General features: G+C 46.2%; 1 protein-coding gene across 1 annotated transcript; it reads right to left on the bottom strand.

The window, feature by feature from the left end:
• Window positions 1-199: 199 nt before the first annotated feature.
• Window positions 200-27,836, bottom strand: flot1a (flotillin 1a). Its single transcript, XM_056298070.1, has 12 exons — window positions 27,794-27,836; window positions 27,296-27,371; window positions 19,635-19,725; window positions 17,595-17,738; window positions 15,615-15,734; window positions 13,890-13,985; window positions 10,635-10,787; window positions 9,918-10,099; window positions 3,843-3,888; window positions 2,960-3,097; window positions 1,059-1,223; window positions 200-298 (listed from the first exon to the last, which is right to left on the bottom strand). Exons 1-12 carry the CDS (start codon window positions 27,834-27,836, stop codon window positions 200-202), a joined length of 1,353 nt encoding a protein of 450 aa, XP_056154045.1.

Here is a 27,836-nt window from a genome sequence, read left to right as displayed (position 1 = left end):
CGCACTAACCACTGCACCACGGTGCCGCCTTTGATCTGACCTCCTCTGAGCTGCTTTTATAAAGCATTAGCTGGTGTAGCTGTTACCTAGAAGAATATTGCTTCATGTTCAATATTTGCTTCTCTGATTCAAATAAGATCAAAGAGTTTTTCATTGACTTCGCCAAACAGTTGAAACCTCGTTTAAAAACTGCAATATTTCAAAGAACTGCCATAAATGAGGATGTCTTATAATCTGATTTGATTCCAAAGGCAGCCAGAGCCCTTACAGAGAGCCCAGAGGGGGTGATGTCACAACACTGTGACATCACAGCATGGAACAACACACCACAAAGACATGTCAGTGTGATGTCACAACACTGTGACATCACAGCATGGAACAACACACCACAAAGACACGTCAGTGTGATGTCACAACAGCATGGTGACAACACACCACAAAGACACGTCAGTGTGATGTCACAACACTGACATCACAGCATGGTGACAACACACCACGAAGACACGTCAGTGTGATGTCACAACGTTGTGTGAATGCAACACCATGCCAACACAGTGGGGTGATGTCACAAACGGGGAGATGACCAAAAAGACAAAACACAATGATGTCGCAGAACGGTGACATCACAGCAGGATGACGTCACAATGAGATGACAACACAATGACATCACGGCGTATGTGTATGTGTAAGTGTGTGTATCTGTGTGGGGGTGGGGGTGGGGGGGTTAAGGCTGTGTTAGTAGACTCATGCACAAGACCCGCGCAGCACTGTGGGAGCGTGGGTCTCCATGTTGTCTGGAATGGTCAGTGCTCCTCAGTCGTTATGGATGGTTGTCTTTGAGATAAATAAAGGATTTTTTTGCAGAGAGAGACAGAAAGAGAGGGGGAGAGAGAGAGAGAGGGAGAGAGAAAGAGAGAAAAAAAGATACTGTAATCCAAAACAGTGGTCCACTACAAACTGAATCATTTTCATTTGGCATGAGTAATATGAATTGCTGATTAACTGATTGAGTGTGTGTGTGTGTGTGTGTCTCAGGTGTGTGTGCGTGTGTGCACTACCTGTGAGATGTTAACCCCCGTCAATTTTTCAACTGTTTCTGGCAGGCGTGTCATAATATCCAACACCTCGCCGGTCAGTTTGGCTGCTCCGACCTCTCCTCCGCCACTGGACACCATGGTGACCTTGTGGACAGCGGACAGAGGCTTGCTGATCTCTTCTGCCATCTGGTGGAAGATAAAGGGAGTTAAGAGTCTAGGAAAGGCACGTTTATTTGTAGGGCACATTTCATACGGAAAGGAAATTCAAAGTGCTTTACATTAACCATTAGAAGAAATTAAATAAATACAGAATAAAATAAACTAAAAAATAAGAACAAAGAGAAACAAAGTGTGCCAAGTGAGCAGAGGTGAAAGCGCAACTATCATTCATTCGTTCATTCATCTTCAGCCGCTTCTCCGGGGTCGGGTCGTGGTGGCAGCAAGCTAAGTAGGGCACTCCAGACATCCCTCTCCCCAGCAACGCCCTCCAGCTCCTCCTGGGGGATCCCAAGGCGTTCCCAGGCCAGACTGGACATGTAGTCCCTCCAGCGAGTTCTGGGTCTACCCCGGGGTCTCCTCCCAGTTGGACGTGCCCAGAAAACCTCCAAAGGAAGGCACCCAGGAGGCATCCTGATCAGATGTCTGAACCACCTCAACTGGCTCCTTTCGATGCGAAGGAGCAGCGGCTCTACTCCGAGCTCCCTCCGGATGTCCGAGCTCCTCACCCTGTCTCTAAGGCTGAGCCCAGACACCCTACGGAGGAAACTAATTTCAGCCGCTTGTATCCGCGATCTCACCCTTTCAGTCACTACCCAAAGCTCACGACCATAGGTGAGGGTTGGAACGAAGACTGACTGGTAAATTGAGAGCTTTGCCTTCCGGCTCAGCTCCTTCTTCACCACAACGGCCCAGTACAACGTCCTCATTACTGCTGATGCTGCACCAATCCACCTGTCAATCTCCCGCTCCATCCTACCCTCACTCGTGAACAAGACCCCAAGGTACTTGAACTCCTTCACTTGAGGCAACAACTCATCCCCAATTAAGAGGGAGCAATCCACCATTTTCTGGTAGACAACCATGGCCTCAGACCTGGAGGTGCTGACTCTCATCCCGGCCATTTCACACTCAGCTGCAAACCGCCCCAGTACAGGCTGGAGGTCGCGTTCTGATGAAGCCAACAAAACCACATCATCTGTGAACAGCAGAGATGCAATTCTGAGGTTCCCAAAATGGACACACTCCTCACCTTGGCTGCGCCTTGAGATCCTGTCCATGAATATCACAAACAGAATCGGAGACAAGGGACAACCTTGGCGGAGTCCAACACCCACCAAAAACATGTTTGACTTTGTGCCGAGAATATGGACACAGCTCTCACTTTTGTTATACAAGGACCGGATGGCTTGTAGCAACTGCCCCGGTACCCCATACTCCTGCAGTACCCCCACAGAGTGCCCCCGGGTACACGGTCGTAAGCAATTATCAACAAGCAGATAATTCAGTTGAAGGCAACGGTAAACAAAAAAGAATTAGTTTCGTTTAAGTCGTCTCGGTCTCATATCTTCTGGACGTTTGTCTCGCTATGCATAGCATGATGACTATATGCTTTGTTTTAAATGCGATTGGTTAGCAGACCGTTCCCGGATGATGTGAACGGTCGTATATATATGTCATATATATATCAAATATATATATCATATATTAACTCACTACAATGTATTTATTTTTGCTTGACTTTATATGTTTAACTACCAGAACAATGTATTTTTTCTCTAATATTTTTCAATATTCATCTTTTTTACTTTTTTCCTGAACATAACTTAAGTTTTTTTTTCTTTTATGAGGCAATGTGTTTTTTGCAATGTTCTCTTTTCAGTTATTCACTTCCTAGCTTCCTTCACAAGGCATGTGTTTCTCACCAGAGGCAGTTTCTCCAGCAGCATGTCCACCATGGCACCCTCCTTGTACTGCTGGAAGGCCTCAGCCTTCTTGGCCATCTGCTCCGCCTCGGCACGACCCTTCGCCTCCACCGCAAACGCCTCTGCCTCGCCTTTGATCTGAGACGGACAGGACAGAAGGCATACAGGTAAACCCCCCCGCCCAAAATCACTGCAGGAAATGTGGAGAGCAGACATCTACCCCAAAAAAATTGACATTTTTTTATCGCGCCAAAAGCAAGTTGATCCCAGTGATCTGTTATCCACTCATGAAGGTCTGGCTTGTGGCGATAGCCTCAAGTAATGCTGCTTCAGCACTGGCTGGAATATGTTTAAATGACACTGTGGCATTTATGAAATTGAACCAGGGTTCATGACCTTTGACATTTTTAAAACAGAAATTAGTGGCTGCTTTTTGCCTTGTGAGGTAGACTGGTTAAAGCTGACGAATCTTAGAACTGGTGTTATGTGTGAAATATTGTTATTATTTGTGAAATAATTCTTGATGCATTAAATACTCTTGTCAGTATGTCCTGAATTACTGAAAACCAGTCCAACAAATCACCACTGACTGCCGTGTTTCATTATAACCTGGGACGAATACTAATTTAGAAATCTTCCTTTGGAAGTTAGAAGAAACATAATTTGGGGACCACCATTACAGCGGATCCACAGAATTATTCCAGTCACAGCCGAAAAACGCTCTAAAATTTACTGACATTCACACTGTCGCCGGCAACTGAAAACAACTTTATACAGAACTTAATTTATATATAAAAAAAGCCAACAACAATGAAAAAAGGATTAAATGTTATCACGTATTTCCATATGAGCTGGGGTTTTGTCGGAGTGATCAGAGACTCACCCTGATGGACTCAGCTTCGGCCTCTGCCTCCATGATCAACTGCAGACTAGACAGACAGACAAAGGGACAGTTTTATACTAGACAGCTGAGCCAAACAATGCTCTGAAAACACAGCCATATCCATTATCAAACAGTTTGCACGGTCAAACACCAGGCTGACATCTGGCAACATCTACCTCAGGTACTTTAAATTAGTGGTTCTCAATCTGGTCCTCAGATACCATTCTGCCATATAGTTTATTACATTGCCCTGTTGTTCCAAGTCTAATAACTTCCTAGATGTGTCCAAAGTGTTCATGCTATCTCTGTCATCATCAGCCGCTTCTCCGGGGTCGGGTCACAGTGGCAGCAAGCTAAGTAGGCTACTCCAGACGTTCCTCTCCCCAGCAACGCCCTCCAGCTCCTCCTGGGGGATCCCAAGGCATTCCCAGGCCAGATTCGACATGTAGTTCCTCCAGTGAGTTCTGGGTCTACCCCGGGGTCTCCTCCCAGTTGGATGTGCCCAGAAAACCTCCAAAGGAAGGCCCGCAGCAGGCATCCTAATCAGATGCCCGAACCACCTCAACTAGTTTTCAACGCAAAGGAGCAGCGGCTCTACTCCGAGCTCCCTCCGGATGTCCGAGTTCCTCACACTATCTCTAAGGCTGAGCCCAGACACCCTATGGAGGAAACTCATTTCAGCCACTTGTATCCGCCGTCTCACCCTTTCATCACTACCCAAAGCTCATGACCATAGGTGAGGGTTGGAACGAAGATTGACTGGTAAATTGAGAGCTTTGCCTTCCGGCTCAGTTCCCTGTTCACCACAATGGTCCGGTACAACTTACTTTATCATTACTGCTGATGCTGCACCAATCCACCTGTCAATCTCCCGCTCCATCCTACCCTCACTCGTAAGCAAGACCCCGAGATACTTGAACTCCTTCACTTGAGGCAAAAACTCATCCCCAATCCAGAGGGAGCAATCCACCATTTTCTGGTAGAGAACCATGACCTCAGACTTGGAGGTGCTGACTCTCATCCCGGCCATTTCACACTCAGCTGCAAACCTCCCCAGTGTGCGCTGGAGGTCATGTTCTGATGAAGCCAACAAAACCACATCCTCTGTGAAGAGCAGAGACGCAGGTTCCCAAAATGGACTCACTCCTCACCTTGGTTGCACCTTGAGATCCTGTCCATGAATATCACAAACAGAATCACAGACAAGGGTCAACCTTGGCAGAGTCCGACACCCACCGGAAATGTGTTTGGCTTAGTGCCGAGAATGCAGACACAGCTCTCATTCACTTTGGTTATACAAAGACCGGATGGCTTGTAGCAACTGCCCCGATACCCATACTCCCACAGCGCCCCCCACAGAGTGCCCCAGGGTACATGGCTGTAAGCCTTCTCCAAGTCAACAAAACACATGCAGACTGGCTGTTCAAACACCCATGCCCCCCTCAGCACTTTCACAAGGGTAAAGAGTTGGTGCGTTTTTCCATGGCCAGGACGGAATCCGCATTGTTCCTCCTGGATCCGAGGTTCGACATTCAGCCGGAGCCTCCTTTCCAGCACCCTAGAGTAGACTTCCCAGGGAGGCTGAGCAGTGTGATGCCCCAATAATTAACACTCCGATCCCCTTCAATTATCCTTCAGACTAACAGCAATTCCCGAGAAACCCAATGAAATTACAAAAGCAGAGCTACAGTACCTCACCTGGAAAAGGGAAACTGGGGCCCCCTCCTGGAGCCAGACCTGGGAAGGGAGGTCGCTGGTGAGTGTCTGGTGGCAGGGCCTTGGCCCATGGGGCCCAGTCGGGCTCAGCCCGAAAAAGCAACATGCAGCCACCACCCCGTGGACCCACCACCGTTGGGATGAGCACTGGGGTAGGGTGTACTGCGCCACCTCCTACACGTGCAGGAGGTGGCGCAGTACCAACTAGATATAGTTGGGCTTACCTCCACACATAGCATGGGCTCTGGTACCAAATTCCTAGAGAGGGGCTGAACTCTTTACTTTTCCGGAGTTGGCCAAGGTGACAGGTACTGGGCAGGTGTGGGGATACTGGTAGACACAGGACCTACTATTTCCCTGGTATGACCTAGTGTCCTCCCAGGAACCATCAGCCCACTCTCAGTGGCATGGTCAACAGCCAACTGATGACGGTGACAGGAGAGAAGCTGGCATGAGAGGGAAGGAGTCACTGGAAGTCTGGGCTGGAAACCAGGAGCTGGCGCATGAATTCTGGCTCGCAAACATCCAAGACTCATGCATCATCGGTCTGGACCTGCTGACCCGCTGGGGAGCCCATGTTAACGTGTCGGAGGCAACCATCACCCTCAGCACGAGGACCATGGTGCTCAGGTCCAGCCGGGTGAGGAGTGGGCTCAGGGACCAGTGAGCCAATCGCCAAGCAGCTGCCACTCAGTAGGCTCAGAGCCCCACTGCAGCATTGGAGTGTTGCTGCTGCCAGCAGCGGGAGAAACGGGGCCAGATGACACCGACGGTGGCAGCTGTCCAGACCACCAGCAATGGGGAGAGGTTGTTCCCGTTGTCCACACAGCAACTGAGGCAGCAGCAGGAGGCAGACATGGCGCTGGTGCTGGTGAGAGGCTGGATGGAGACGGGGCAGTGCCCCGAGTGGACAGAGATGTAAGCGCTGGGGCCCATGGTAAAGGCCTACCACTCCTAATGGGGCAACTTTGAGCTCCATGACAGGTTGGCATAGCGGAGGTGGCAAGCTCCCGGACGAGGGAGTGACCTCCTGCAGCTATTGGTGCCCTGTCTGCTCCATCCCCAGGTTCTCCGGATGGTCCATGGCTCGCTGGGAGCGAGGCACTATGGGAACGCTCAGACCTTCCACTGCCTTAGGGTGGTGGTTCTACTGGCCCAGCAGTTGATGAGATGTGGAGCTGCATGTGCACTACTACGACTCCTGCACCTGCTGGGCCCAGGCCAGCTCCAGAGTGTGGCAGAAGAGGGCCTATGACACATGGTGTTTTGGGTGATCTGTTCACCAGCGGCGGCACCCTGGACATTTGGGGGACTATGTGTTGGGTGATGGGGTCGTCGAGGGTGACTGACCCCTCAGGTGGCGGCTATGTAGCGACTGGCGGAGGCAGTTGTCTGACTGTCGGCGGAGCTGCGCTGGGGGAGCGCAAGGACTCATGGGACTGACTGTTAATGTTCGAGTTGATGGTGTTATACTTTTGCGTGTTAGGGTGTTCTGTTCATGTTGGGATGTGTTGTTGTTTGGGGGTTTGACTCGGACTGGGTAGAGGACTGTTACTGACTGACTGACCTTAGCACCATGACTTAGACTGATGTCGCCAGTTGTGATATCGGGGGAGAAATCATGTGTTGCCGATTCTGGCCATTGTGTAAATAAAAGAGCACTCCGGGGGTCGTGCAGTGTACGGGACATGGGAGTTGTGGTTAAGAAGCCATCTCTGCCTCTCGACTCATTCTTCCATGCCAGATCACCACAATATTACCAGTGCACTCTCTTCAGTTCAATAAGAAAAGTGTACACACACACACACACCAACCTGGAGTTGAAGTTCCGCCTCACTTGACAGACTCATGGCAGCCTTCTCTCGCAAAATTCACCCAGTAATTCACTCCATTTGGGAGAATGTGTAAAAAAATGCAGACATTCCTTTGAGATTCAGAAAAAACAAAGTAGATTGGCAACAAGATCGTCTGTTGCTGTGAATGGGGTGGCCATTGTGCTTAGTTAGCTCACAACCCGCTAAAGGCTAAAACACAAAGTTGGCGACAACACCAGGGGGGTAGCACCAATACATCGCAGGGCCCTGAGGCGTTCTGTCACCACACATCAAAATTTGATTGGCTGATGATACAGTCCTTCAAAGTTGTAGTCAGTGTGCAGCTTCGGGCTTCAAGGAAAGGCTAGCAACACCACTAGTGCTGGTCCAAGGAGCTGTGATGCATTTAGATGACAGGAAATCCCTGCTCAGCCCCATGAGAAAATAAGTAACTGCATTCAGACAAATTTCAGGCACACTTCAGTTAACTATGAAAACAAATTGTGATTTTGATTTTGACGGCCAGCAGAGAAGGCCCTGGCTGCCCACCACTGATTAGTGTGCAAATTCAGTAAGTGAAAGGTTTGTCTATGCATACCATATAAACTAAAATATGAAGTATCAAAACTTACCCATAATTCCTTGCACCTTTGTTGCTTCCATGGAAATGAGCGGCCAGGAGACAATTTTCCAAAACAATATGAGATTCAGAAAAAGGACTGGTTGTTAAAATCCCTAGTGTTTGCACTGCAACAGATTCAGTGGAGATCAAACTGGAGATGTCTGCCAAGGTGACATTGCCACCACCAGGACACATCATCAGTTGTGTACCTCAGCATCACAGGGTGTTTCGGCCTTTTATCACAAGACACCCTCCGCTGAGGCAAGCCCACCACAGGTTGATCGGTCCTGGGTGTGTGTCCTGTGGTTAGCTGTTCACCCTGGCAGCCCAGACGGCGTCTCTCCTTTTGAGCCAGATCCAGTGGCTAGTCCTCTCAGCAGTGTTGGCTAGCTCTTTGATCACTCTCCTGTGGGCCTGCCCCCTGACTCCTAGTTCCCTCAGGAGTTTTGCTGTGGAGCTGGCAACAAAGCCCCTACAACCCACCTCCACAGGGCACACCTTCACCTTTCAGCCTCTGTCCTCTGCTTCGGCTGCTAGGTTGGCGTACCGCAGCTTGTTACGCTCGTCCGCTTCACCGACTGCATCCTCCCAGGGGACTGTCAGCTCAATGATGTGAGCGACAACAAAGGGGGAACGATGGCTGCCGGCACTGGCAAATTGAAATGGATTTTTGGACAGTTTCATCATGCAATATGATTTGTTGGGTCACACTTTTATCTTACGTTACACTAATAAGGTGTAACAAGCCATATTTTTTATCAAATTAGACTAAAACTGGAAATAATGTGTTCTTTATTAGACAATAAAAACAGTTATACCCTAATTAGATGCCGTGCACCTAAATTAGGCGGTAAATAGAAACCGCATATAATGCCGTATTCGACCCAAAATATAATATACTTGGTTTCTAATTACAGCATAATTTAGGTGTCTGGTGTCTAATTAGGGTATAACTGTGTTTGTTTACTGTCTAATAAAGAACATATTATTGCCAGTTTTTGTCTAATTTGATAAAAAAAAATGGCTTGTTACGTCTTATTAGCGTACCATAAAATAAAGTGCGACCATTTATTGCATAAACAAAAAGCCAGGGTCCTGCGACCCTCCTCAGGATGAGCGGCTTGGATAATGGATGGGTGGATAAAAAGCTAAGGCTAAGTCCGCAGTGGTGTAGCGGTCTAAGCATCGGCTTTGTGTCGATGCAGTTGCCCACTGGGGACCGGGGTTTGTGCCTCGGTCTCGTCAGATCCGACTATGGCCGGTCTTGGTAAAGCAGCAATAATTGGCAATGCTGTCTTGGGGAGGGGGGTGGAGTCGGCTTGTGTTCGTCACATGAATGCGTCTCTGGGTGTGGGGGAAAAAGCAGTGGTTCAGCCTGGAGTCGCCTTGTCACGAAAGTGGGGAGCCGACTCCTTCGAAACTGCCAGCCGGAGAGACGCAGTTGGCGAACTAATGCAGTATGAGGGTGGGTGTTTGAATTAAAATAGGGATCGATTGGCCACTAAATTGGGAGAAAAAGGGAAAAATCAGAAAAAAAAATTTTTTTAAAAAAAAGCTAAGGCTATATTGAAACAGACAGAGCGAAAGTGGCAAAGTTAGGAAGGGACACTTCCATTTGGAGGTGAATTCGCCTAGTGTGACGTACGTAGTCCACGGTGCATACTACATCTTACATACTGAGTAGTAGGTCCCAGTTAGTAGTACACACTACATGGTTTAAGCATGTAGAATGTACGCACAATTCGGACGTGGCTACTGATTAGATATCTGGAAAACCTGACACAACAGGTAAATGTAGAGAGCAGTAGTAAGTGAGCCAGTAGTATAGGCGTCCCTGAGGACCAGATTAAGAACTGGACCAAGGACAACCTCCTTAATCCCGTCCTTCTTCCACCACCCCATTGACCCAATGCAGGAGCTCACCGTTGAGCCTCAGCCAGCTTCTCCAAGCGGAACCTCTCAGCCTCCGCCGGCTTCTTGACTTTAGCCTCCAGCTCCTTCTCCCTGCGGGTGATCTCCTGCTCCTGCAGGAGGATCTGCTGCGAGCGTTCCACCACCTGCACCTGCATCTTCTCCTCCTCGATGCGCTGCTTCGTCTTCGCTACCTGCCAGAGGGGTTGGAGGAGTATGCATTTTGTGTGAGTGTGTGTGTGTGTGTGTGTGTGTGTGTGTGTGTGTGTGTGTGTGTGTGTGTGTGTTGGGAACAATAAACAAATTAACAACAGCAATGACAACAAAAACATGATAAACAATAAAACTGCAAAAGAAACCATTCAGATAACCAGAGCTGCTCCAAAATGTTCTACACTCATGTCTCTGGAAAAAGAAAATATCTAAAAATTCTCTTCTGATATTTTTTAAATATCGATGAAGAAATTGTCCAATATGTGTTATTTTGTTAGCCCAAAACATCAATTACCTTTAAATGGTACCATATTTATTCTCTTTTCAAGTTTTTGCTTTCAGTTATTCCATATCGAATATATCACGCATGGCAGGTGTGCCACTGAGGAATCAGAGGGTGTTGCAAACCTCAGTTTCATTCCCATTAGGTGTCTGTTTTAAAGAATGCAGTCAAACGAGCACGGAGACTTGTTTTTGACCTGCCATAGTTTTGTACTCCATAGGGCTAGTAAGTACCTGCAGCTGGTAGGCCATCTCAGACTCAGCCTTCTTGGTGTTGACCTCCATGTCGTAAGCAGCTTTCTTCAGCTCGTAGTCCCTCTGAGCTTTGGCCATCTCTATCTCGTTTCTATACTGGGCCGAGATCCTCTCCTGCATCGCATGGGCCTCCTGAAGAGGGAGAGAGACAGAGAGAGAGAGCGAGGAAGAAAAAAAGTGAGTGGGGGAGAGAGCGATGAAAAGAGATGGGTTGAAGTTGAGAGAAAGACAGGAGATAAAGAGAGGCAGGCAAAGCGAGTAAGGCAGTGGTTCTCAACCCAGTCCTCAAGGACCCCCTATCCTGCAGATTTTCATTGTAACCCTGCATAGGTAGCCCTGCTTGCACTTACTCGACCAATCATTTCGCAGCACTTAATTATGCAAGGTGTGCAACGTCTGACAAAATTCATTGCTGATTGGTTGAATATCTACAAACAGCTACCTATTCAGGGTTGCAAAGAAAATATGCAGGATAGGGGGTCCTTGAGGACTGGGTTGAGAAACACTGGAGTAAGGGATTTTGTGAGAAAGGAAGAGAGGGGCGGGGACAGGGGAATAGAGAAAGAACAGAGAAGCAACGGGGAAGCGGCGTGGCGTGTCTTGATGCTACTCAATAATCCAGGTAGGAAAAGCACAGGAGGTTGAATCAGGTCATCTGGGCACAACGTTTACTGACAGATAGTTTCATCATCATCTAAGTGACCTCTTCAGTCTCACCTGACTGCAGGTGTCCCCACCCTTATAAACAATACAGATGCATAACGACCAAAACCAACGACCAGTCTCATATGCAAATATGGGTGTGACCATAAAGTAGAGTTTTGATGGCCATGTGGACTATTCACAGAGGTTTGGGACTATTCATGTTCAAACATTCTCAAATCCTCTGTGAATAGTCCACATGACCGCTGTAACTCTAGTTAATGGTCACTCCCATGTTTGCATATGAGACTGGTCGTTGGTTTGGGTCTTCATGCCACTGTGTAGTTCATAAGGGTGGGGTTCCTGCAGTCAACTCAGTACGTTTACATGCACAGTTTAGTCGAGCTATAGCTCGACTAGTTCATTAGCCCGACTACTGACTTTGGTCCCAGTACGCATGCGCGGGAGGGAAATCGATTTACTGAGGGAGTCATGTGGGCTCCGCTACGATAGGTGGCGATATGCACCCCTTCAGCTTGTTTGTATTGGGCCATTACCGGCTGACCCATTACGTCACACACGCGGAGCACAACGACGTCGTAGTGAACTAGGAAGTTAGCGACCCCGGCGTCCTCTTAAACCCCGCCCCGACCATCTGCTCGGCTACTTTTTTGAATAAGTCGCCATCTCTTGTCTTCCTCCCGTCCGTGTATTTTAAAATGTCCAGCTCTTTCAGCTGAGTAAGCGTATACTCCGTCTCTTCATCCGTCCCAAAATGAGCTCTCGACGTTTCCGCCATGTTTGCGGTTACCGGCTTCCTCTTCTTGTGCCCCCCCTCTTCTTCCGTTTACGCTGTTCGACTTCCGGGTCAGACGGGGCGCGCGGAACGTTAGCGCGTGCGCAGATCGCCTCGACCAGCTCCAGTCCGACTAAGGTGTACACATGCAGAAGTAAATCCACTTCCGATCGCGTTATCTGGGTGTGTTAGTCCGACTATTACAACTTCGATTCCAGTCGAGCTAACGTGTTGACATGCGTTTCACAAGTCCGGTTTTAGTCGGACTAACGCAATAACTCGGTTTTTAAGTGTCATGTAAACGTACCGACAGATTGTTCATAAGGGTGGGGCACCTGCAGTCAGGTGAGACTGAAGAGGTCACTTAGAGCAGTGTTTCTCAACCGGGGGTCCGTGGACCCCTAGTGGTCCGTGGTGTAATTGCAAGGGGTCCGTGAAAATAAAATATCTTTAAAAAAAAGATCCTATGATATTTATAGAAATAGGATTATTTTACTCAAATGTGACTGAGACCTTTATCTACCTAAACTATAAAGGGTAACAGGACGTTTTTCTCTAATTACATCTGTTTCACAAGTGTCATTTATTGTATTTTAATAAGAGATCTCGCTCCCGTTTGCATTGTTAAAAGTTACTGCATAAGAATTCTGTTGTTACATATATCTGAAAGTTACTGAATACATATTCTGTTTTGTTACATATATCTGAAAGTTACTGAATACATATTCTGTTTTGTTACATATATCTGAAAGTTATTGAATACATATTCTGTGTTGTTACATATATCTGAAAGTTACTGAATACATATTCTGTTTAGTTACATATATCTGAAAGTTACTGAATACATATTCTGTTTTGTTACATATATCTGAAAGTTACTGAATACATATTCTGTTTTGTTACATATATCTGAAAGTTACTGAATACATATTCTGTTTTGTTACATATATCTGAAAGTTACTGCACAAGAATTCTGTGTTGTTACATATATCTGAAAGTTACTGCATAAGAATTCTGTTTTGTTAACTATATCTGAAAGTTACTGCATAAGAATTCTGTTTTGTTAACTATATCCGAAAGTTACTGCATAAGAATTCTGTTTTGTTAACTATATCTGAAAGTTACTGCATAAGAATTCTGTTTTGTTAACTATATCTGAAAGTTACTGCATAAGAATTCTGTTTTGTTAACTATATCTGAAAGTTACTGCATAAGAATTCTGTTTTGTTAACTATATCCGAAAGTTACTGCATAAGAATTCTGTTTTGTTAACTATATCTGAAAGTTACTGCACAAGAATTCTGTTTTGTTACATATATCTGAAAGTTACTGCATAAGAATTCTGTTTTGTTAACTATATCCAAGTTACAACTGAAAGCTCTTATTTTTGCCCCAAAGAGTGAATAAATGCTATAATGCAATTTCAAATGCAGTTTCTACTGTTTCTACAAATTGCAACCCCCCTCCCCCAAGATCAGGTGGAGGGGTCCTCAGGGTAGATCAAAAATACGCAGGGGGTCCAGGACCCCAAAAAGGTTGAGAACCACTGACTTAGATGAGGATGAAACGACCGGTCAGTAAATGTTGTGTCCAGATGAACTGATTCAGCTTCTTTGACAGTGTGGAGTGTCTTCAAAACTTCAAATCTTCAGGGACTATGAATGAAGCTGGAAATGTTGACCACTGATAGATAAAACAAGTCTGTTATGTAACTGAATACTCCAGAAATAGAAACCGAATAGAAACGACAACCAGAAATAACTGAGTAACATCTAAAAGTTGTAGCGACATCTCACCCTGATAACCGCATCCCTCTTGTTCTTGGCCTCTCCAATGCGGGCGTCTTTCTGTACCTGGGCAGTACGAGCCTTCCCCAAGGAGTGGAGGTAGTCCTGGGGGAGGGACAGTGAGAGGGAGAACGAGAGGGAGGGAGAGAGAGAGAGAGCGAGCAAGAAAGACAGCGAGAGAGAGAGAGGAGAAAGAGCAATGAAGAAAGAGAGGGGGAGCAGGAAAGAGAGAGGGGGAGAGAGAGAGGGCGAGCAAGAGAGACAGTCAGAGATGGAGAGCGAGAGAGAGCGAGAGAGAGTGAGAAAGAGAGAGGGAGTGCAAGAGAGAAGGACAGAGAGGGAGTGAGTGAGAAAGAGAGAGTGAGGGGGGAGAGCAGGTGAGAGAGAAAGGGCAAAAAAGAGAGGGGGGGGAGAGGGGGGGTTAACTATTCAGGGAATGTGATGAAACTTCCTCAACTAATATATATTTTGTGCCTCGTCTCTTCTACAGCTACCAGCAGGGAGCGATACAGACAGAGGGCAGACGTGGGGTTTCCATCAGGACAAGTTCTACAAAACTAACTGATGTGTTAGAAGAACTGATGTGTTAATAGAACTGATGTGTTAATAGAACTGATGTGTTAATAGAACTGATGTGTTAATAGAACTGATGGGTTAATAGAACGGATGTGTTAATAGAACGGATGTGTTAATAGAACGGATGTGTTAATAGAACTGATGGGTTAATAGAACGGATGTGTTAATAGAACTGACGTGTTAATAGAACTGATGTGTTAATAGAACGGATGTGTTAATAGAACTGATGTGTTAATAGAACTGATGTGTTAATAGAACTGATGTGTTAATAGAACTGATGGGTTAATAGAACGGATGTGTTAATAGAACTGATGTGTTAATAGAACTGACGTGTTAATAGAACTGATGTGTTAATAGAACTGACGTGTTAATAGAACTGACGTGTTAATAGAACTGACGTGTTAATAGAACTGATGTGTTAATAGAACTGATGTGTTAATAGAACTGACGTGTTAATAGAACTGACGTGTTAATAGAACTGACGTGTTAGAAAAGAACTGATGTGTTAGAAGAACTGATGTGTTAAACAGGGGGATGGAAACGCATTTGCTGAATTAAAAACTAATTGTGAGTAGAAGTTAATCACATGATCAGCTGTTCCTTCATCCTCACCGGTCCGTCTGTGTCATGGGTGTTAGGACACGTCAAACCGCAGCCACGGTTTTGTTCATCTAAACAGATCTGATAGAAATGCAGCTAATTTTTTATTGAATCTTTTGCGTCTTTAAAAGAAATTCGCTTGTTGATTGAATAGAAACACACCTAGTGTTCACCCCTTTCCCTAAACACTGACTCCCATGGTGGGCTCCAGGGACCCCTGTGGTCCTTGAAGGAGCTTGAGGATGGTCCCTAGCAAACTGGCTAAACATAATGACCATGACAATAATGAAACTATAATTTTCTAGAAATAACCAAGTATTCATATACTCAGAGGTAAATCAGAGTCCCTGTTTCATTAACTAGAATAATCTAGAATCTTCCCCTAAAGCATGAACATGTAAAAGAATGACTTCACAAGTTCTGCTGTTCCCCCTGACCCCCCCCCCCCCCGCTGTAGACACGGTGAGGCTGCCAGGTGTTCTACATGGAGGACACAGCTCACCGTGTATTTTGCAGATATGTGTTGTTGTCTGGATCCGGACAACGTCAGCGTATTACCTGGTCGTCGTGGACGTCTTTGAGTGTGTAGCTGACCACACTGATCCCCATGTTGACCAGGTCAGAGGAGGCCACCTTGAAGACCTGCTCTGAGAACTTCTTCCGGTCCTTGTAGATCTCCTGTAACACAGAAGGCCGGTGGTGAGATGATTTCTGCGGTGGACTCAGATGAAGACACTTTCAGTGAACAAACGAACACTACGAGTGCTTGGTATGTGAGGTTCAGTACAGGTCGGGGACTCTGTGTGTGCTGCGGGCCTCTCTGATTTTGGATCATCTACATATCCATCCATCCATCCATCCATCCATCCATCCATCCATCCATTATCCGAACTGCCTATCCTGCTCTCAGGGTGGCGGGGATGCTGGAGCCTATCCCAGCAGTCACTGGGCGGCAGGCGGGGAGACACCCTGGACAGACCACCAGTCCATCTCACACACACACACACACACACACACACACACACACACACACACACACACACACACACACACACACACACACACATACCTAGGGACAATCCAGCGTGGCCGAGTCACCTGACCTACAGGTCTTTGGGCTGTGGGAGGAAACCCACACAGAGAGAACATGCAAACTCCACACAGAGGACGACCCGGGACGACCCCCAAGGTTGGACTACCCCGGGACTCGAACCCAGGACCTTCTTGCTGTGAGGCGACCGCGTTAACCACTGCACCACCGTGTCGCCAAAGTGCAAAGAACGCTTTAATCTATCTGTCCGTCTTTCTGTCTGTTGGGAGGCTGATAGATAAGACCACTAGAACACTAGAACGACCGAGGCGGTCATCATGACCGGTTTGGATTTTCAAAGTTTAACAACTTTGTGATAAAAAAAAGATACAGACCTGCCGCTCCCTGAATTCTCCTAAAATTGCATATATTTGCATTAAAATGAGTTTTAGATCAACTGCACAAAAAACAGTTATGATAAGATCTTCCTAAAACCACCACGAGCGATCAAAATGGCTGCTCATAATGTGTGCGTGATGGTGTGCGTCATGTCAGTATTTGTGACGTGTGTTGGTCGCGTCATTTCCCTGGTGAAGTTCGTTACTCTGTCCTAGAAACACACTAGCGTCCTCCAGTGGGGAGAAATAGCCGAAACCTGATGTGTGATTATTTCCAACATGTCTGGCCACAGATGCCGTTACAGACGCACCGTGACTACCACCGAGGCCTCGCAGTATTTACAGGCGTTGGACGGCGGCCATTTTAAATTGTTTGAAAAATAGTATTAAAGTTGTTAAAATGTTAATTTTGGTGGTGTCGTTTCCTAACAGACACACTAACATATGTAATGCATTAATATCTCAGCTGGGTATTTATCTTGACACAATATAGAGTTTAAACACCGCGGTGGTCAAAATGACCGCCCATGGTCGTTTCAGGTAGGAGTGAAATCCCGGTCGCTCTATTAATGGTGGCAGTGTGTCAACAAAGGGCAGAGTGCTGCAATCACATGCAGTCAATTTAAACCTTGAGTATGAATCAAAAGATCAATCAACCAGCCAGTCAACCAGCCAGTCAAACAGCCAATGAAACAGCCAATGAAACACCCAGTCAACCAGCCAGTCAACCAGCCAATCAACCAGCCAGTCAACCAGCCAATCAACCAGCCAATCAAACAGCCAATTAAACAGCCAGTCAACCAGCCAATCAACTAGCCAGTCAAACAGCCAATCAACCAGCCAGTCAACCAGCCAGTCAACCAGCCAATCAAACAGCCAGTCAACCAGCCAATCAACTAGCCAGTCAAACAGCCAATCAACCAGCCAGTCAACCAGCCAGTCAACCAGCCAATCAAACAGCCAGTCAACCAGCCAATCAACTAGCCAGTCAAACAGCCAATCAACCAGCCAGTCGACCAGCCAATCAAACAGCCAATCAAACAGCCAGTCAACCAGCCAGTCAACCAGCAGTCAAACAGCCAATCAACCAGCCAATCGCTGAGTCATTACTTCAACAGTTAGGTGGGCTATGATGGCTCTCTGGTGCCCCTCCAGTGTCTCCAGAGCGATGTGAGCGATCTCAGCCTCAGACTTCCCCAGAAACATCTGACAGGCTGCGGCCAGCATCTGTTTGTTCTGACCCTGGATCTTCATCTGCAGAAAACAACAAAACCACTTCGTCATCATCATCATCATCATCATCATCATCAATCACAACACAAGGTCGTCGTCAAGACAGACAAGGGAAATCAGATGTAACCCAAGGTGGGCAAAGCGCAGTGCCAACATTGCCAGGGTTCAGGGTTCTATTCCCTGTGTCGTGACGACAACCTGAGACAGCATGCAGACCGTGTCTTGCTTCCGTAATGTGACGTCTTTCCATGTAAAACAGGATACGGGGGGGGGGGGGGGGGTGCAAAATGTAGGGAGGGATGTGATTTGAATGAAACGTGCAAAATATTTTGTGTTATTGTTGGTTGGGATATTGCCCATGTGCCCACTTGGACTTGGTGACACAATCACAAAATCTTGCCTGCTTTATAGAGGAAGTGAAGATGATTAGATTTTGATGTAGAATAAGTAAAAAAAAAAGGAATTATTTTTGTTTTTGTTGAATGAGTGCATAATATGCCTGGGGAATTGTGCTAACGAGGCAGAAAGGGTCATCTTGATTCACGTTGTCTTTACTGGGTGGGATACAGCGCGACAGCAGAGGATGTTGAATGTTGTTGAAGTCATATATTTCGTAGAACATCACTGGTGATTTTTGCCAGCAGCTCTGAATTCAATGTCAGCATGGCTGGAAAGACACTTAGACAGTAAACTATTTCATGTTCATCACAAACTGAGAGATTTATAATTGTAATGTGCTGTAACTGGCTGCTTCAACACAGCGACAACCTTCCAATATGAAGCGTATTGACAGGGAGGGCACACATTCCAACTTTTCTTAAAGTGTATACTATTACTATAAGTGTATAATACTGATTTGTATATGTGAAGTGCGTACTATTAATTTATTTCAACACTTTGTTGAACTAACTGTGTAGAAAAAGAGAGCACGTTCTACCAGGCCTGATGTTTATGAATGCTTCTCTAACGTACCACTGGACTTGGTTTGTGTTGACAGAATGTGAACTCTAAACATTGGCTGGTTACCCGTCAGACTAGCTGGGCAAACTAAAAAACACAGCGTATCTTAATTTTAGCCAGTGTGCGTTGGTTGGTGCGGTGCCTTCGTCCACGTCTGTGTATAAGTTTGTGTCTTCGTCTGATGGCTGTGAGAGCTGGCGCTGGGTCGGCAGGGGGAGCTTGGTCTGATGCGACCTGTGGGCCCAGGGACCACGGCCCTGCCTGGAGTTGCACCCGACAGGAAACACCGAGGAAGGTCTGACAGGACGCGGGGCAGGCTAAGCTAACTGCTAGCCAATGCAGACTGGCAGTTCTGACAACACCGAGGGCGGTATGGCGGCGGCCTTGCCTGGTGTTGACTGCGGTGTTTTTAATGTCATCATGTGGGGTGCGGGGAGGTGTGTCGAGGGTGTCTGGCTGGGAGAGTTGGTGTTGGATCGGCTCAGGGAGCCTGGTCTGCTGCGTCCGGTGGGCCCGAGGACCACGGCCTCTGCCTGGAGCTGTGCCCAAAGAGGAAACACCGAGGGCGGTCTGACAGGACGTGGAAGTGGGGCAGGCTAAGCTAACTGCTAGCCCATGCAGACCGGCAGTTCTGACAGTCATGCTGGCTGGCGTTCGTTCCCTTGGACAGTGTTTTTTTGTTTAGTTTGGGTACATGTGTTAGTTTGGATGTGTGTTTTTGTCTTTGTGTTGCACTGCTGTGGGCCGGGGGAAACAACACGCCATTTCATTTCATGTACTTGCACACATGACATGAAACGACAAATAAAGTCTTCCTGATTCCTGGTTATTTCCCACCCTGCCACCCATGATAACAACCAATCGATGGTGTCTTCCTGTCCTGTGTCTACCGGGGAGGAAGCAGAACACACGGCATGTGTCTGGCTTGTTCTCTGTGAGGACGCCGTGCACACACACCTGAGCTATACCGGTGACGGAGATGGGGACGCCATGACGAGTGTACACTTTGTCGCTCTTCACGTTCAGCGTCAGGGTGTTCAGGGAGATCCTGAAGAAAGAAAGAAAGACAGACAGAGACAAATGCTATCAGGGTATAGTCAAGTGACCGGGTCTTTCCAGGGGCCTTTGTGCTGAAAGCAGATTTTGCATTGTTCCAGTAGATTCACCAGAGTGCATGGTAGTAGCAACCTTCTGTTTGGTTTGGAGGATCTTCAAAAGGGTTTTAAAGGAACCCATTTCAAACCCAAACCTGAAGTCAGTCAGTCAGGACCTTGAGGATGGGATATCTTGAGCGGTAGGGTCGGGTGGTTTGAAAGGCAACTGTGAAAAAGGAGATTATGCAGAAGTCATCTGGTTACCACGTGGGCCGGTTGTTTCTGTCTGTTGTGGTTGATGGCTGGCTGTCGCATCAGCCCCCAGACATGAATATTATACCTCAGCTTACTCCTGTTAATATTATACCTCAGCTTACTCCTGTTAATATTATATGTCAGTTTACTCTGTTAATATTACGTCTCAGTTTACTACTACTACTACGTTTGGCTGCTCCCTTCTGCATCTTCCTCTGTCACATCAGCCACCCGCATGTCCTCCCTCACCACATCCATAAACCTCCTCTCTGGCCTTCCTCTTCTCCTCTTCCCTGGCAGCTCCATATTCAGCATCCTTCTCCCAGTATACCCAGCATCTCTCCTCCACACATGTCCAAACCATCTCCATCTTGTCTCTCTTGCTTTGTCTCCACACCGTCCAACCTGAGCTGTCCCTCTAATATACTCCTTCCTAATCCTGTCCTTCTTCATCACTCCCAATGAAAATCTTATCATCTTCATCTCTGCCACCTCCAGCTCCACCTCCTGTCTTTTCATCAGTGCCACTGTCTCCAAACCATATAACATAGCTGGTCTCACTACCATCTTGTAAACCTTCCCTTTAACTCTTGCTGGTACCCTTCTGTCACACATCACTCCTGACACACTTCTCCACCCACTCCACCCTGCCTGCACTCTCTTCTTCACCTCTCTACTGCACTCCCCGTTACTTTGGACAGTTGACCCCAAGTATTTAAACTCAAATGCCTCCATCACCTCCACTCCTTGCATCTTCACCATTCCACTGTCCTCCCTCTCATTCATGCATAGGTGTTCTGTCTTGCTCCTACTGACTTTCATTCCTCTTCTCTCCAGTGCATACCTCCACCTCTCCAGGCTCTCCTCCACCTGCACCCTACTCTCGCTACAGATCACAAGGTCATCCGCGAACATCATCATCCATGGAGACTCCTGCCTGATCTTGTCCGTCAACCTGTCCATCACCATTGCAAACCAGAAAGGGCTCAGAGCCGATCCTTGATGTAATCCCACCTCCACCTTGAACCCTTCTGTCATTCCAACCACATGCCTCACCATTGTCACACTGCCCTCATACATATCCTGCACCACTCCTACATACTTCTCTGCAACTCCCGACTTCCTCATACAATACCACACCTCCTCTCTCGGCACCCTGTCATATGCTTTCTCTAAATCTACAAAGACACAATGTAACTCCTTCTGGCCTCCTCTATACTTCTCCATCAACATTCTCAAAGCAAACATCACATCTGTGGTGCTCTTTCATGGCATGAAACCATACTGCTGCTCGCTGATCGTCACCTCTCCTCTTAACCTAGCTTCTATTACTCTTTCCCATATCTTCATGCTGTGGCTGATCATCACCTCTCCTCTTAACCTAGCTTCTATTACTCTTTCCCAAATCTTCATGCTGTGGCTGATCAACTTTATACCTCTGTAGTTGTTACAGTTCTGCACATCACCCTTGTTCTTGAAAATCGATACCAGTATGCTTCTTCTCCACTCCTCAGGCATCCTCTCACTTTCCAGGATTGTGTTAAACAATCTAGTTAAAAACCCCACTGCCATCTCTCCTAAACACCTCCATGCCTCCACAGGTATGTCATCAGGACCAACTGCCTTTCCACTCTTCATCCTCTTCATAGCTGCCCTCACTTCCTCCTTGCTAATCCGCTGAACTTCCTGATTCACTATCCCCACATCATCCACCCTTCTCTCTCTCTCATTTTCTTCATTCATCAGCCCCTCAAAGTACTCCTTCCACCTTCTCGGCACACTCGCCTCACTTGTCAGCACATTTCCATCTCTATCCTTGATCGCCCTAACTTGCTGCACATCCTTCCCAGCTTGGTCCCTCTGTCTAGCCAATCGGTACAAGTCCTTTTCTCCTTCCTTAGTGTCTAATCTGTCATACAACTCACCATACGCCTTTTCCTTTGCCTTTGCCACCTCTCTCTTCGCTTTACGCTGCATCTCCTTGTACTCCTGTCTACTTTCTTCATCTCTCTTACTATCCCACTCCTTCTTTGCCAACCTCTTCCTCTGTATACTTTGCTGTACTTCCTCATTCCACCCCCAAGTCTCCTTGTCTTCCTTCCTCTTTCCTGATGACACACCAAGTACCTTCCTAGCTGTCCCCCTCACTATTTCTGCAGTGGTTGTCCAGCCATCTGGCAACTCTTCACTACCACCCAGTGCCTGTCTTAACTCCTGCCTGAACTCCACACAACAGTCTTCCTTCTTCAACTTCCACCATTTGATCTTCGGCTGTGTCTTCACTCGCTTCCTCTTCTTGGTCTCCAAAGTCATCCTACAGACCACCATCCGATGCTGCCTAGCTACGTTCTCCCCTGTCACCACCTTGCAGTCTCCAATCCCTTTTAGATGGCGCCTCCTACATAAGATATAGTCCACCTGCGTGCACTTTCCTCCACTCTTGTACGTCACCCTGTGTTCCTCCCTCTTCTTGAAATATGTATTCACCACAGCCATTTCCATCCTTTTCACAAAATCCACCACCATCTGTCCTTCTACATTTCTCTCCTTGACTCCATACCTTCCCATCACCTCCTCATCAGCCCTGTTCCCTTCACCAACATGTCCACGTCCTCCAACTCACTCCAGAATTCTTCTTTCTCATCCATCTCACACCCAACTTGCGGGGCATATGCACATTCAGCAATACACCTTCGATTTCCAGCTTCATACTCATCACTCTGTCTGACACTCTCTTCACCTCCAGTACACTCTTGACATACTCTTCCTTCAGAATTACCCCTACCCCATTACTCCTCCCATTCACACCATGGTAGAAGAGTTTGAAGCCACCTCCGATACTCCTGGCCTTACTCCCCTTCCACCTGGTCTCTTGCACACACAGTATGCCTACCTTTCTTCTCTCCATCATGTCAGCCAGCTCTCTCCCTTTACCAGTCATAGTGCCAACATTCAAAGTTCCGACTCTCACCTCCACACGCCTACCCTTCCTCCTCTCTAGCTGCCTCTGGACATGCCTTCCCCCTCTCCCTCTCCTTTGCCCAACAGTAGCATTATACCTCAGTTTACTCCATTAATATTATACCTCAGTTTACTCCGTTAACAGTAAAAATGCTTTGCCGTTAGTCTCATGTTTATACTGTCGCACTTTGATTTATACCCTTTTCTAGCTTTTCATTCATGTCTGCTGGTTAATTTTTTCGAGTTTTTAATCATCAGCATTGCACACAAGTCCTGAAGAGACTCAGGCCTGCTGAGTCCCACAATCCCCTGGTCCTAAATTAGGGACTAAATATTACAAAAATAAAATAAAAAAAGACTGAAAAAATTAAAACTGAAAAACAGTGGATCGTCTCTAATAACAGTCTGTCTCAAATAAAGGCCTCTCTCCAGTTGGGGTAAATAAATGCTGGGGCCACTATATTTGAGACGTTACGGTACTCAAGACCTGGACGGGAAAGAAGAGATCACATGACCCCCGTTAATGGCTTCCCGTTCAATTTGAAAATGATTTCAAGAGTTGACGGATTACCGTAAGAGCACTTCGTGATTTAGTTCAGTCTTCTGTATGTCATTTATACTGAGCTTTTACTCCTGTATGAGCAAACGCGTCGTCTTTTAGATCAAATGACAAGTCTCGTTCAGCTGTCTGAAGTCAGCAGGTGGTCGAGCTTCAACAAACTGGGCCCCCAAACTGTGGAACATTCTTTCAGAGACAAGATGAGAGCCAACCTCCACATCTTACACACAACTAAGAGCTTCACTGATGACGTTCCACATTATAATGGTGTTTTCTGTCGTCTGACGTCTGTTTTGTTCTCTTTTGTCATTTTGTTACCACTGTTTTGCAATTATTTTATGATATCTATCTATTATATATACTGATCTATTATATATATATACATACATACATACTGATCTATTATATATATATTATATATACTGATCTATTATATATATATTATATATACTGATCTATTATATATATCTATTATATGTGCTGATCTATTATATACATCTATTATATATACTGATCTATTATATATATCATATATACTGATCTATTATATATAGCTATTATATATACTGATCTATTACATATATCATATATACTGATCTGTTATATATATATCAATCATATATACTGATCTATCATATATATCTATTATACTGATCTATTATATATATCTATTATATGTGCTGATCTATTATATACATCTATTATATATACTGATCTATTATATATATCATATATAGTGATCTATTATATATAGCTATTATATATACCGATCTATTACATATATCATATATACTGATCTGTTATATATATATATCAATTATACATACTGATCTATTATATATATCTATTATATATACTGATCTATCATATATATCTATTATGCATACTGATCTATTACATATATCTATTATATATGCTGATCTATTATATATCTCTATTATATATACTGATCTATTATATATATATATATATATATATATATATACACTGATCTATTATATATATCTATTATATATGCTGATCTATTATATATATATCTATTATATATACTTGGGCGTCATGGTGGCACAGTGGTTAGTGCGGTGGCCTCACAGCAAGTAGGTCCTGGGTTCGAGTCCCGGGGTAGTCCAACCTTGGGGGTGGTCCCTGGTCGTCCTCTGTGTGGAGTTTGCATGTTCTCCCCGTGTCTGGGTGGGTTTCCTCCGGGGGTCCGGTTTCCTCCCACAGTCCAAACACATGTAGGTCAGGTGACTCCCCGTACTAACTTGTCCCTAGGTGTGTGTGTGTGTGTGTGTGTGTGTGTGTGTGTGTGTGTGTGTGTGTGTGTGTGTGTGCGCGTCCGTGTGTGTGTGTGTGTGGGCCCTGTGATGGATTGGCGGCCTGTCCAGGGTGTCTCCCCACCTGCCGCCTAATGACTGCGGGGATAGACTCCAGCATCCCTGCAACGCTGAGAGCAGGATAAGCGGTTTGGATAATGGATATAGTCAAGTAAATTCTTTATGAGACAGTACAAGCCTGTTTCCTGCCATAAACAAACCCAGGACTGTCTTGCAGTGAAGCCACCGTGCTAACCACTGTGCCACCGTGCCACCACACACATATATAAATAATTTGTGTATATTTTCTCCTTTATCTGTCTTATGAAAACTCTAAGCCATATCACATGGGTGTATGTTCTTAGTCTGTTAATGATAGTGTTAGTGTATACTTGCATGTATCATGAATGCGTGTTCTTGATGTGTGTGTGTGTGTGTTTGTGTGTGTGTTGTGACTCTGACTGATTCATTGTACTTGTGTAACATGGGTGAGTGTGGGGTGCCTTGTTGTCGGGTGCTGTGCTGGACTGTGTCTCCGTCTCTTGCCATGTCAGGAAGTGTTGATAGATACATACAAGTTGTGCGTTCTGCACGGCTGTGATGGTTTCCTGTAGCATGCTGCCTGGAGAAGGCCACCTTTCTAGCCCCTGGAGGGCTTTTAGGCAATTCTCCTTCACATCCCTTTTCAAATTATATCCAGTTAAGGTCAAAATTATTAGCCCCCAAGGACCTATGGCACATTTCCCTAAAATTCTGCCCAATGTTCGCGTCATTCATAAAACTTTACATAGTAAAACATTCATCAACGTGAAGGCCCCTATTTGGTACATTCTGGAATGTACCAAATAAATCTTCAGGTTTGCTTTAGACCAAATGTAGTGAAAATTGAGGCGGTCAAAATTATTTGTCCCCATGTGATTGTTTGCTTTCGAACCACACCTGAGCAACCAGTCAGCTTTCAAACCACACCTGAGCAACCAGTCAGCACTGAACTTTACTGAAGGGACTCCAGTGAGCAGGGCTAGTGGCACTTGAACACTTGATTGAGAGGGACAACTCTTAAATTCTTGGTAAGAAGTAATTTCATCATGCCAAAAAGTAAAGAAACCAGTCTGGAACTCAGAGAGAAGATAGTGGATGCTCATCTTAAGGGGGAAGGCTATACTGCCATTTCCAAGCGTGTCACAGTGTCTAGAACAGCTGTGCGTTGCATCATTGCAAAGCACAAGGAGACAAATTGTGTTAGAAACAAACCTGGGCCTGGTCCAAAGTGCAAGGTTTCAAAAACTTTGGGGAGGAAAATAGTCAGAGATGTCAACAACAATCCCCGGATCTCTGCCAAGATGACTGGTGCTGAACTGGGCTCTTCTGGACTTGATGTTTCAGGGAAGACTGTTGTGAGGGCTCTTCATCGTGGTGGGCTTCGAGGTCATCGTCATAGAAAAACTCCACTGCTCACACAGCGGCACGTCAGAGCCAGACTGAAGTTTGCTCGTGAACATCTGAAACATGGGCATGAGGTTTGGAAGTCTGTCCTTTGGTCTGATGAGACTGAACTTGAGCTGTTTGGGCACATGGATGTTGCTTTTGCTTGGTGAAGGAAGAGAGAGGCCTTCAACCCTAGAAACACAGTTGCCACAGTTAAACATGGTGGTGGGAGCATAATGCTGTGGGGCTGTTTGCTGCTTCAGGCACAGGGAACCTTGTTGGGGTGCATGGGATCATGAAGAAAGAAGATTAAGTTGACATTTTGAAGGATAATGTAAAGAAATCTGCTGCCAGTCTAGCTTTAGGTCGCCGCTGGGTCTTCCAGCAAGATAATGACCCGAAGCATACGTCCAAGTTGGTCCAAAACTTTTTGAAGGACACCAAAATCAAGGTCCTGGAGTGGCCCTCTCGGAGCCCAGATCTCAATCCTATTGAGGATCTGTGGCGGGAGCTCAAGGTTCATGTCCATGCTGGAAAACCACGCAATGTGGATGAGCTGGAACAGTTTGCCATGGAAGAATGGGCTAAGATCCCTCAAGAGACATGTGCCAACCTAGCTAGGAACCACCATAAGAGGTTGTTGTCAGTTGGGAGTCAGAAAGGTTACACTATTGACTACTAATTGTCAGAGGGCTAATCATTTTGGCCTTGTCATTTTTGTTTTTTCTTGTTTCAGTTCAGCGCGTCAGTAAAATATCTTAATCACGCTTAGTGGAGACTTTGTCTTTGGTCTTTTGGAGGCAATTAAACTATAAACACTTTCGGTTATGGTCATTTCCATGGAAACGTGAAGGGTTTTGTTTGATTTCATAAAGGGGGCTAAAAATGTTGACTTTAACTGTACTGTATCTTTTATTTTCTTTTTAGTTTTCTATATGTGTAAAGCCAAACCAAACCGAACATTTCTACCAACCCCTCCAGCAGGTCCCGGCCCGGTGCGCCTACCTCTGTATCTTCTGCAAGCAGGGGATGACAAACACCCGTCCTCCAGGGATCATCAGCGGAGGGGAGCGACAGATTCCTGGATGGGGAGGAGGAGAGGGCGACGAGGAGATTAAAAGGGAGGTAATCTTGTTGATGGATACAGCGGGAGGAGGAGGAGGTGCAGAAGAAAAGCTGGTGAGATTTGGTCCTGCGGCGGCACACATGTGGCAGCTGCCAGTCTACTTTTCATCCACTTAACCACCACCTTTTAACCACCTTCTCAGCTGACTCCTCTGGGCGGGGGTGAACAACACGGCTCTACTAGTTATGGGGCGATTTGACCCAAAATGAGGTGGCCAGAGGGTGTACAGGCTGCTCGCCATCCAGACATCAAATACGTCTACGGAAGGAAATCATGTTACTGACTATCGCCGTGTCGTCCTCGGCCTTTTCCTATCGATTACTGGGCAGGGGACAGGATTTGGACAACACAGGGGGAAACGAGGCGGGTGGGATTACCTGACACCACCATCGCCTCGTTGGGGCCACAGGTGTAGAACAT

This window comes from Lampris incognitus, chromosome 18 (genome assembly GCF_029633865.1).
Source record: "Lampris incognitus isolate fLamInc1 chromosome 18, fLamInc1.hap2, whole genome shotgun sequence".
NCBI classification, from domain to species: Eukaryota; Metazoa; Chordata; class Actinopteri; order Lampriformes; family Lampridae; genus Lampris; species Lampris incognitus.
Note: the sequence above shows the minus strand (reverse complement) of the source record. Positions and strands in the feature narration are given on the sequence as shown.

Bases quoted from the DNA above. Each gene is read 5' to 3' on its own strand.
- flot1a (XM_056298070.1), bottom strand. From the start codon at position 27,836: ATGTTCTACACCTGTGGCCCCAACGAGGCGATGGTGGTGTCAG. The intron at 17,739-19,634 runs GTGTGTGTGCAC...TGTTTTCTGCAG, and splicing joins CCGTCACCGGTATAGCTCAG to ATGAAGATCCAGGGTCAGAA. The intron at 3,098-3,842 runs GTGAGTCTCTGA...TGTCCGTCTCAG, and splicing joins CCGAAGCTGAGTCCATCAGG to ATCAAAGGCGAGGCAGAGGC.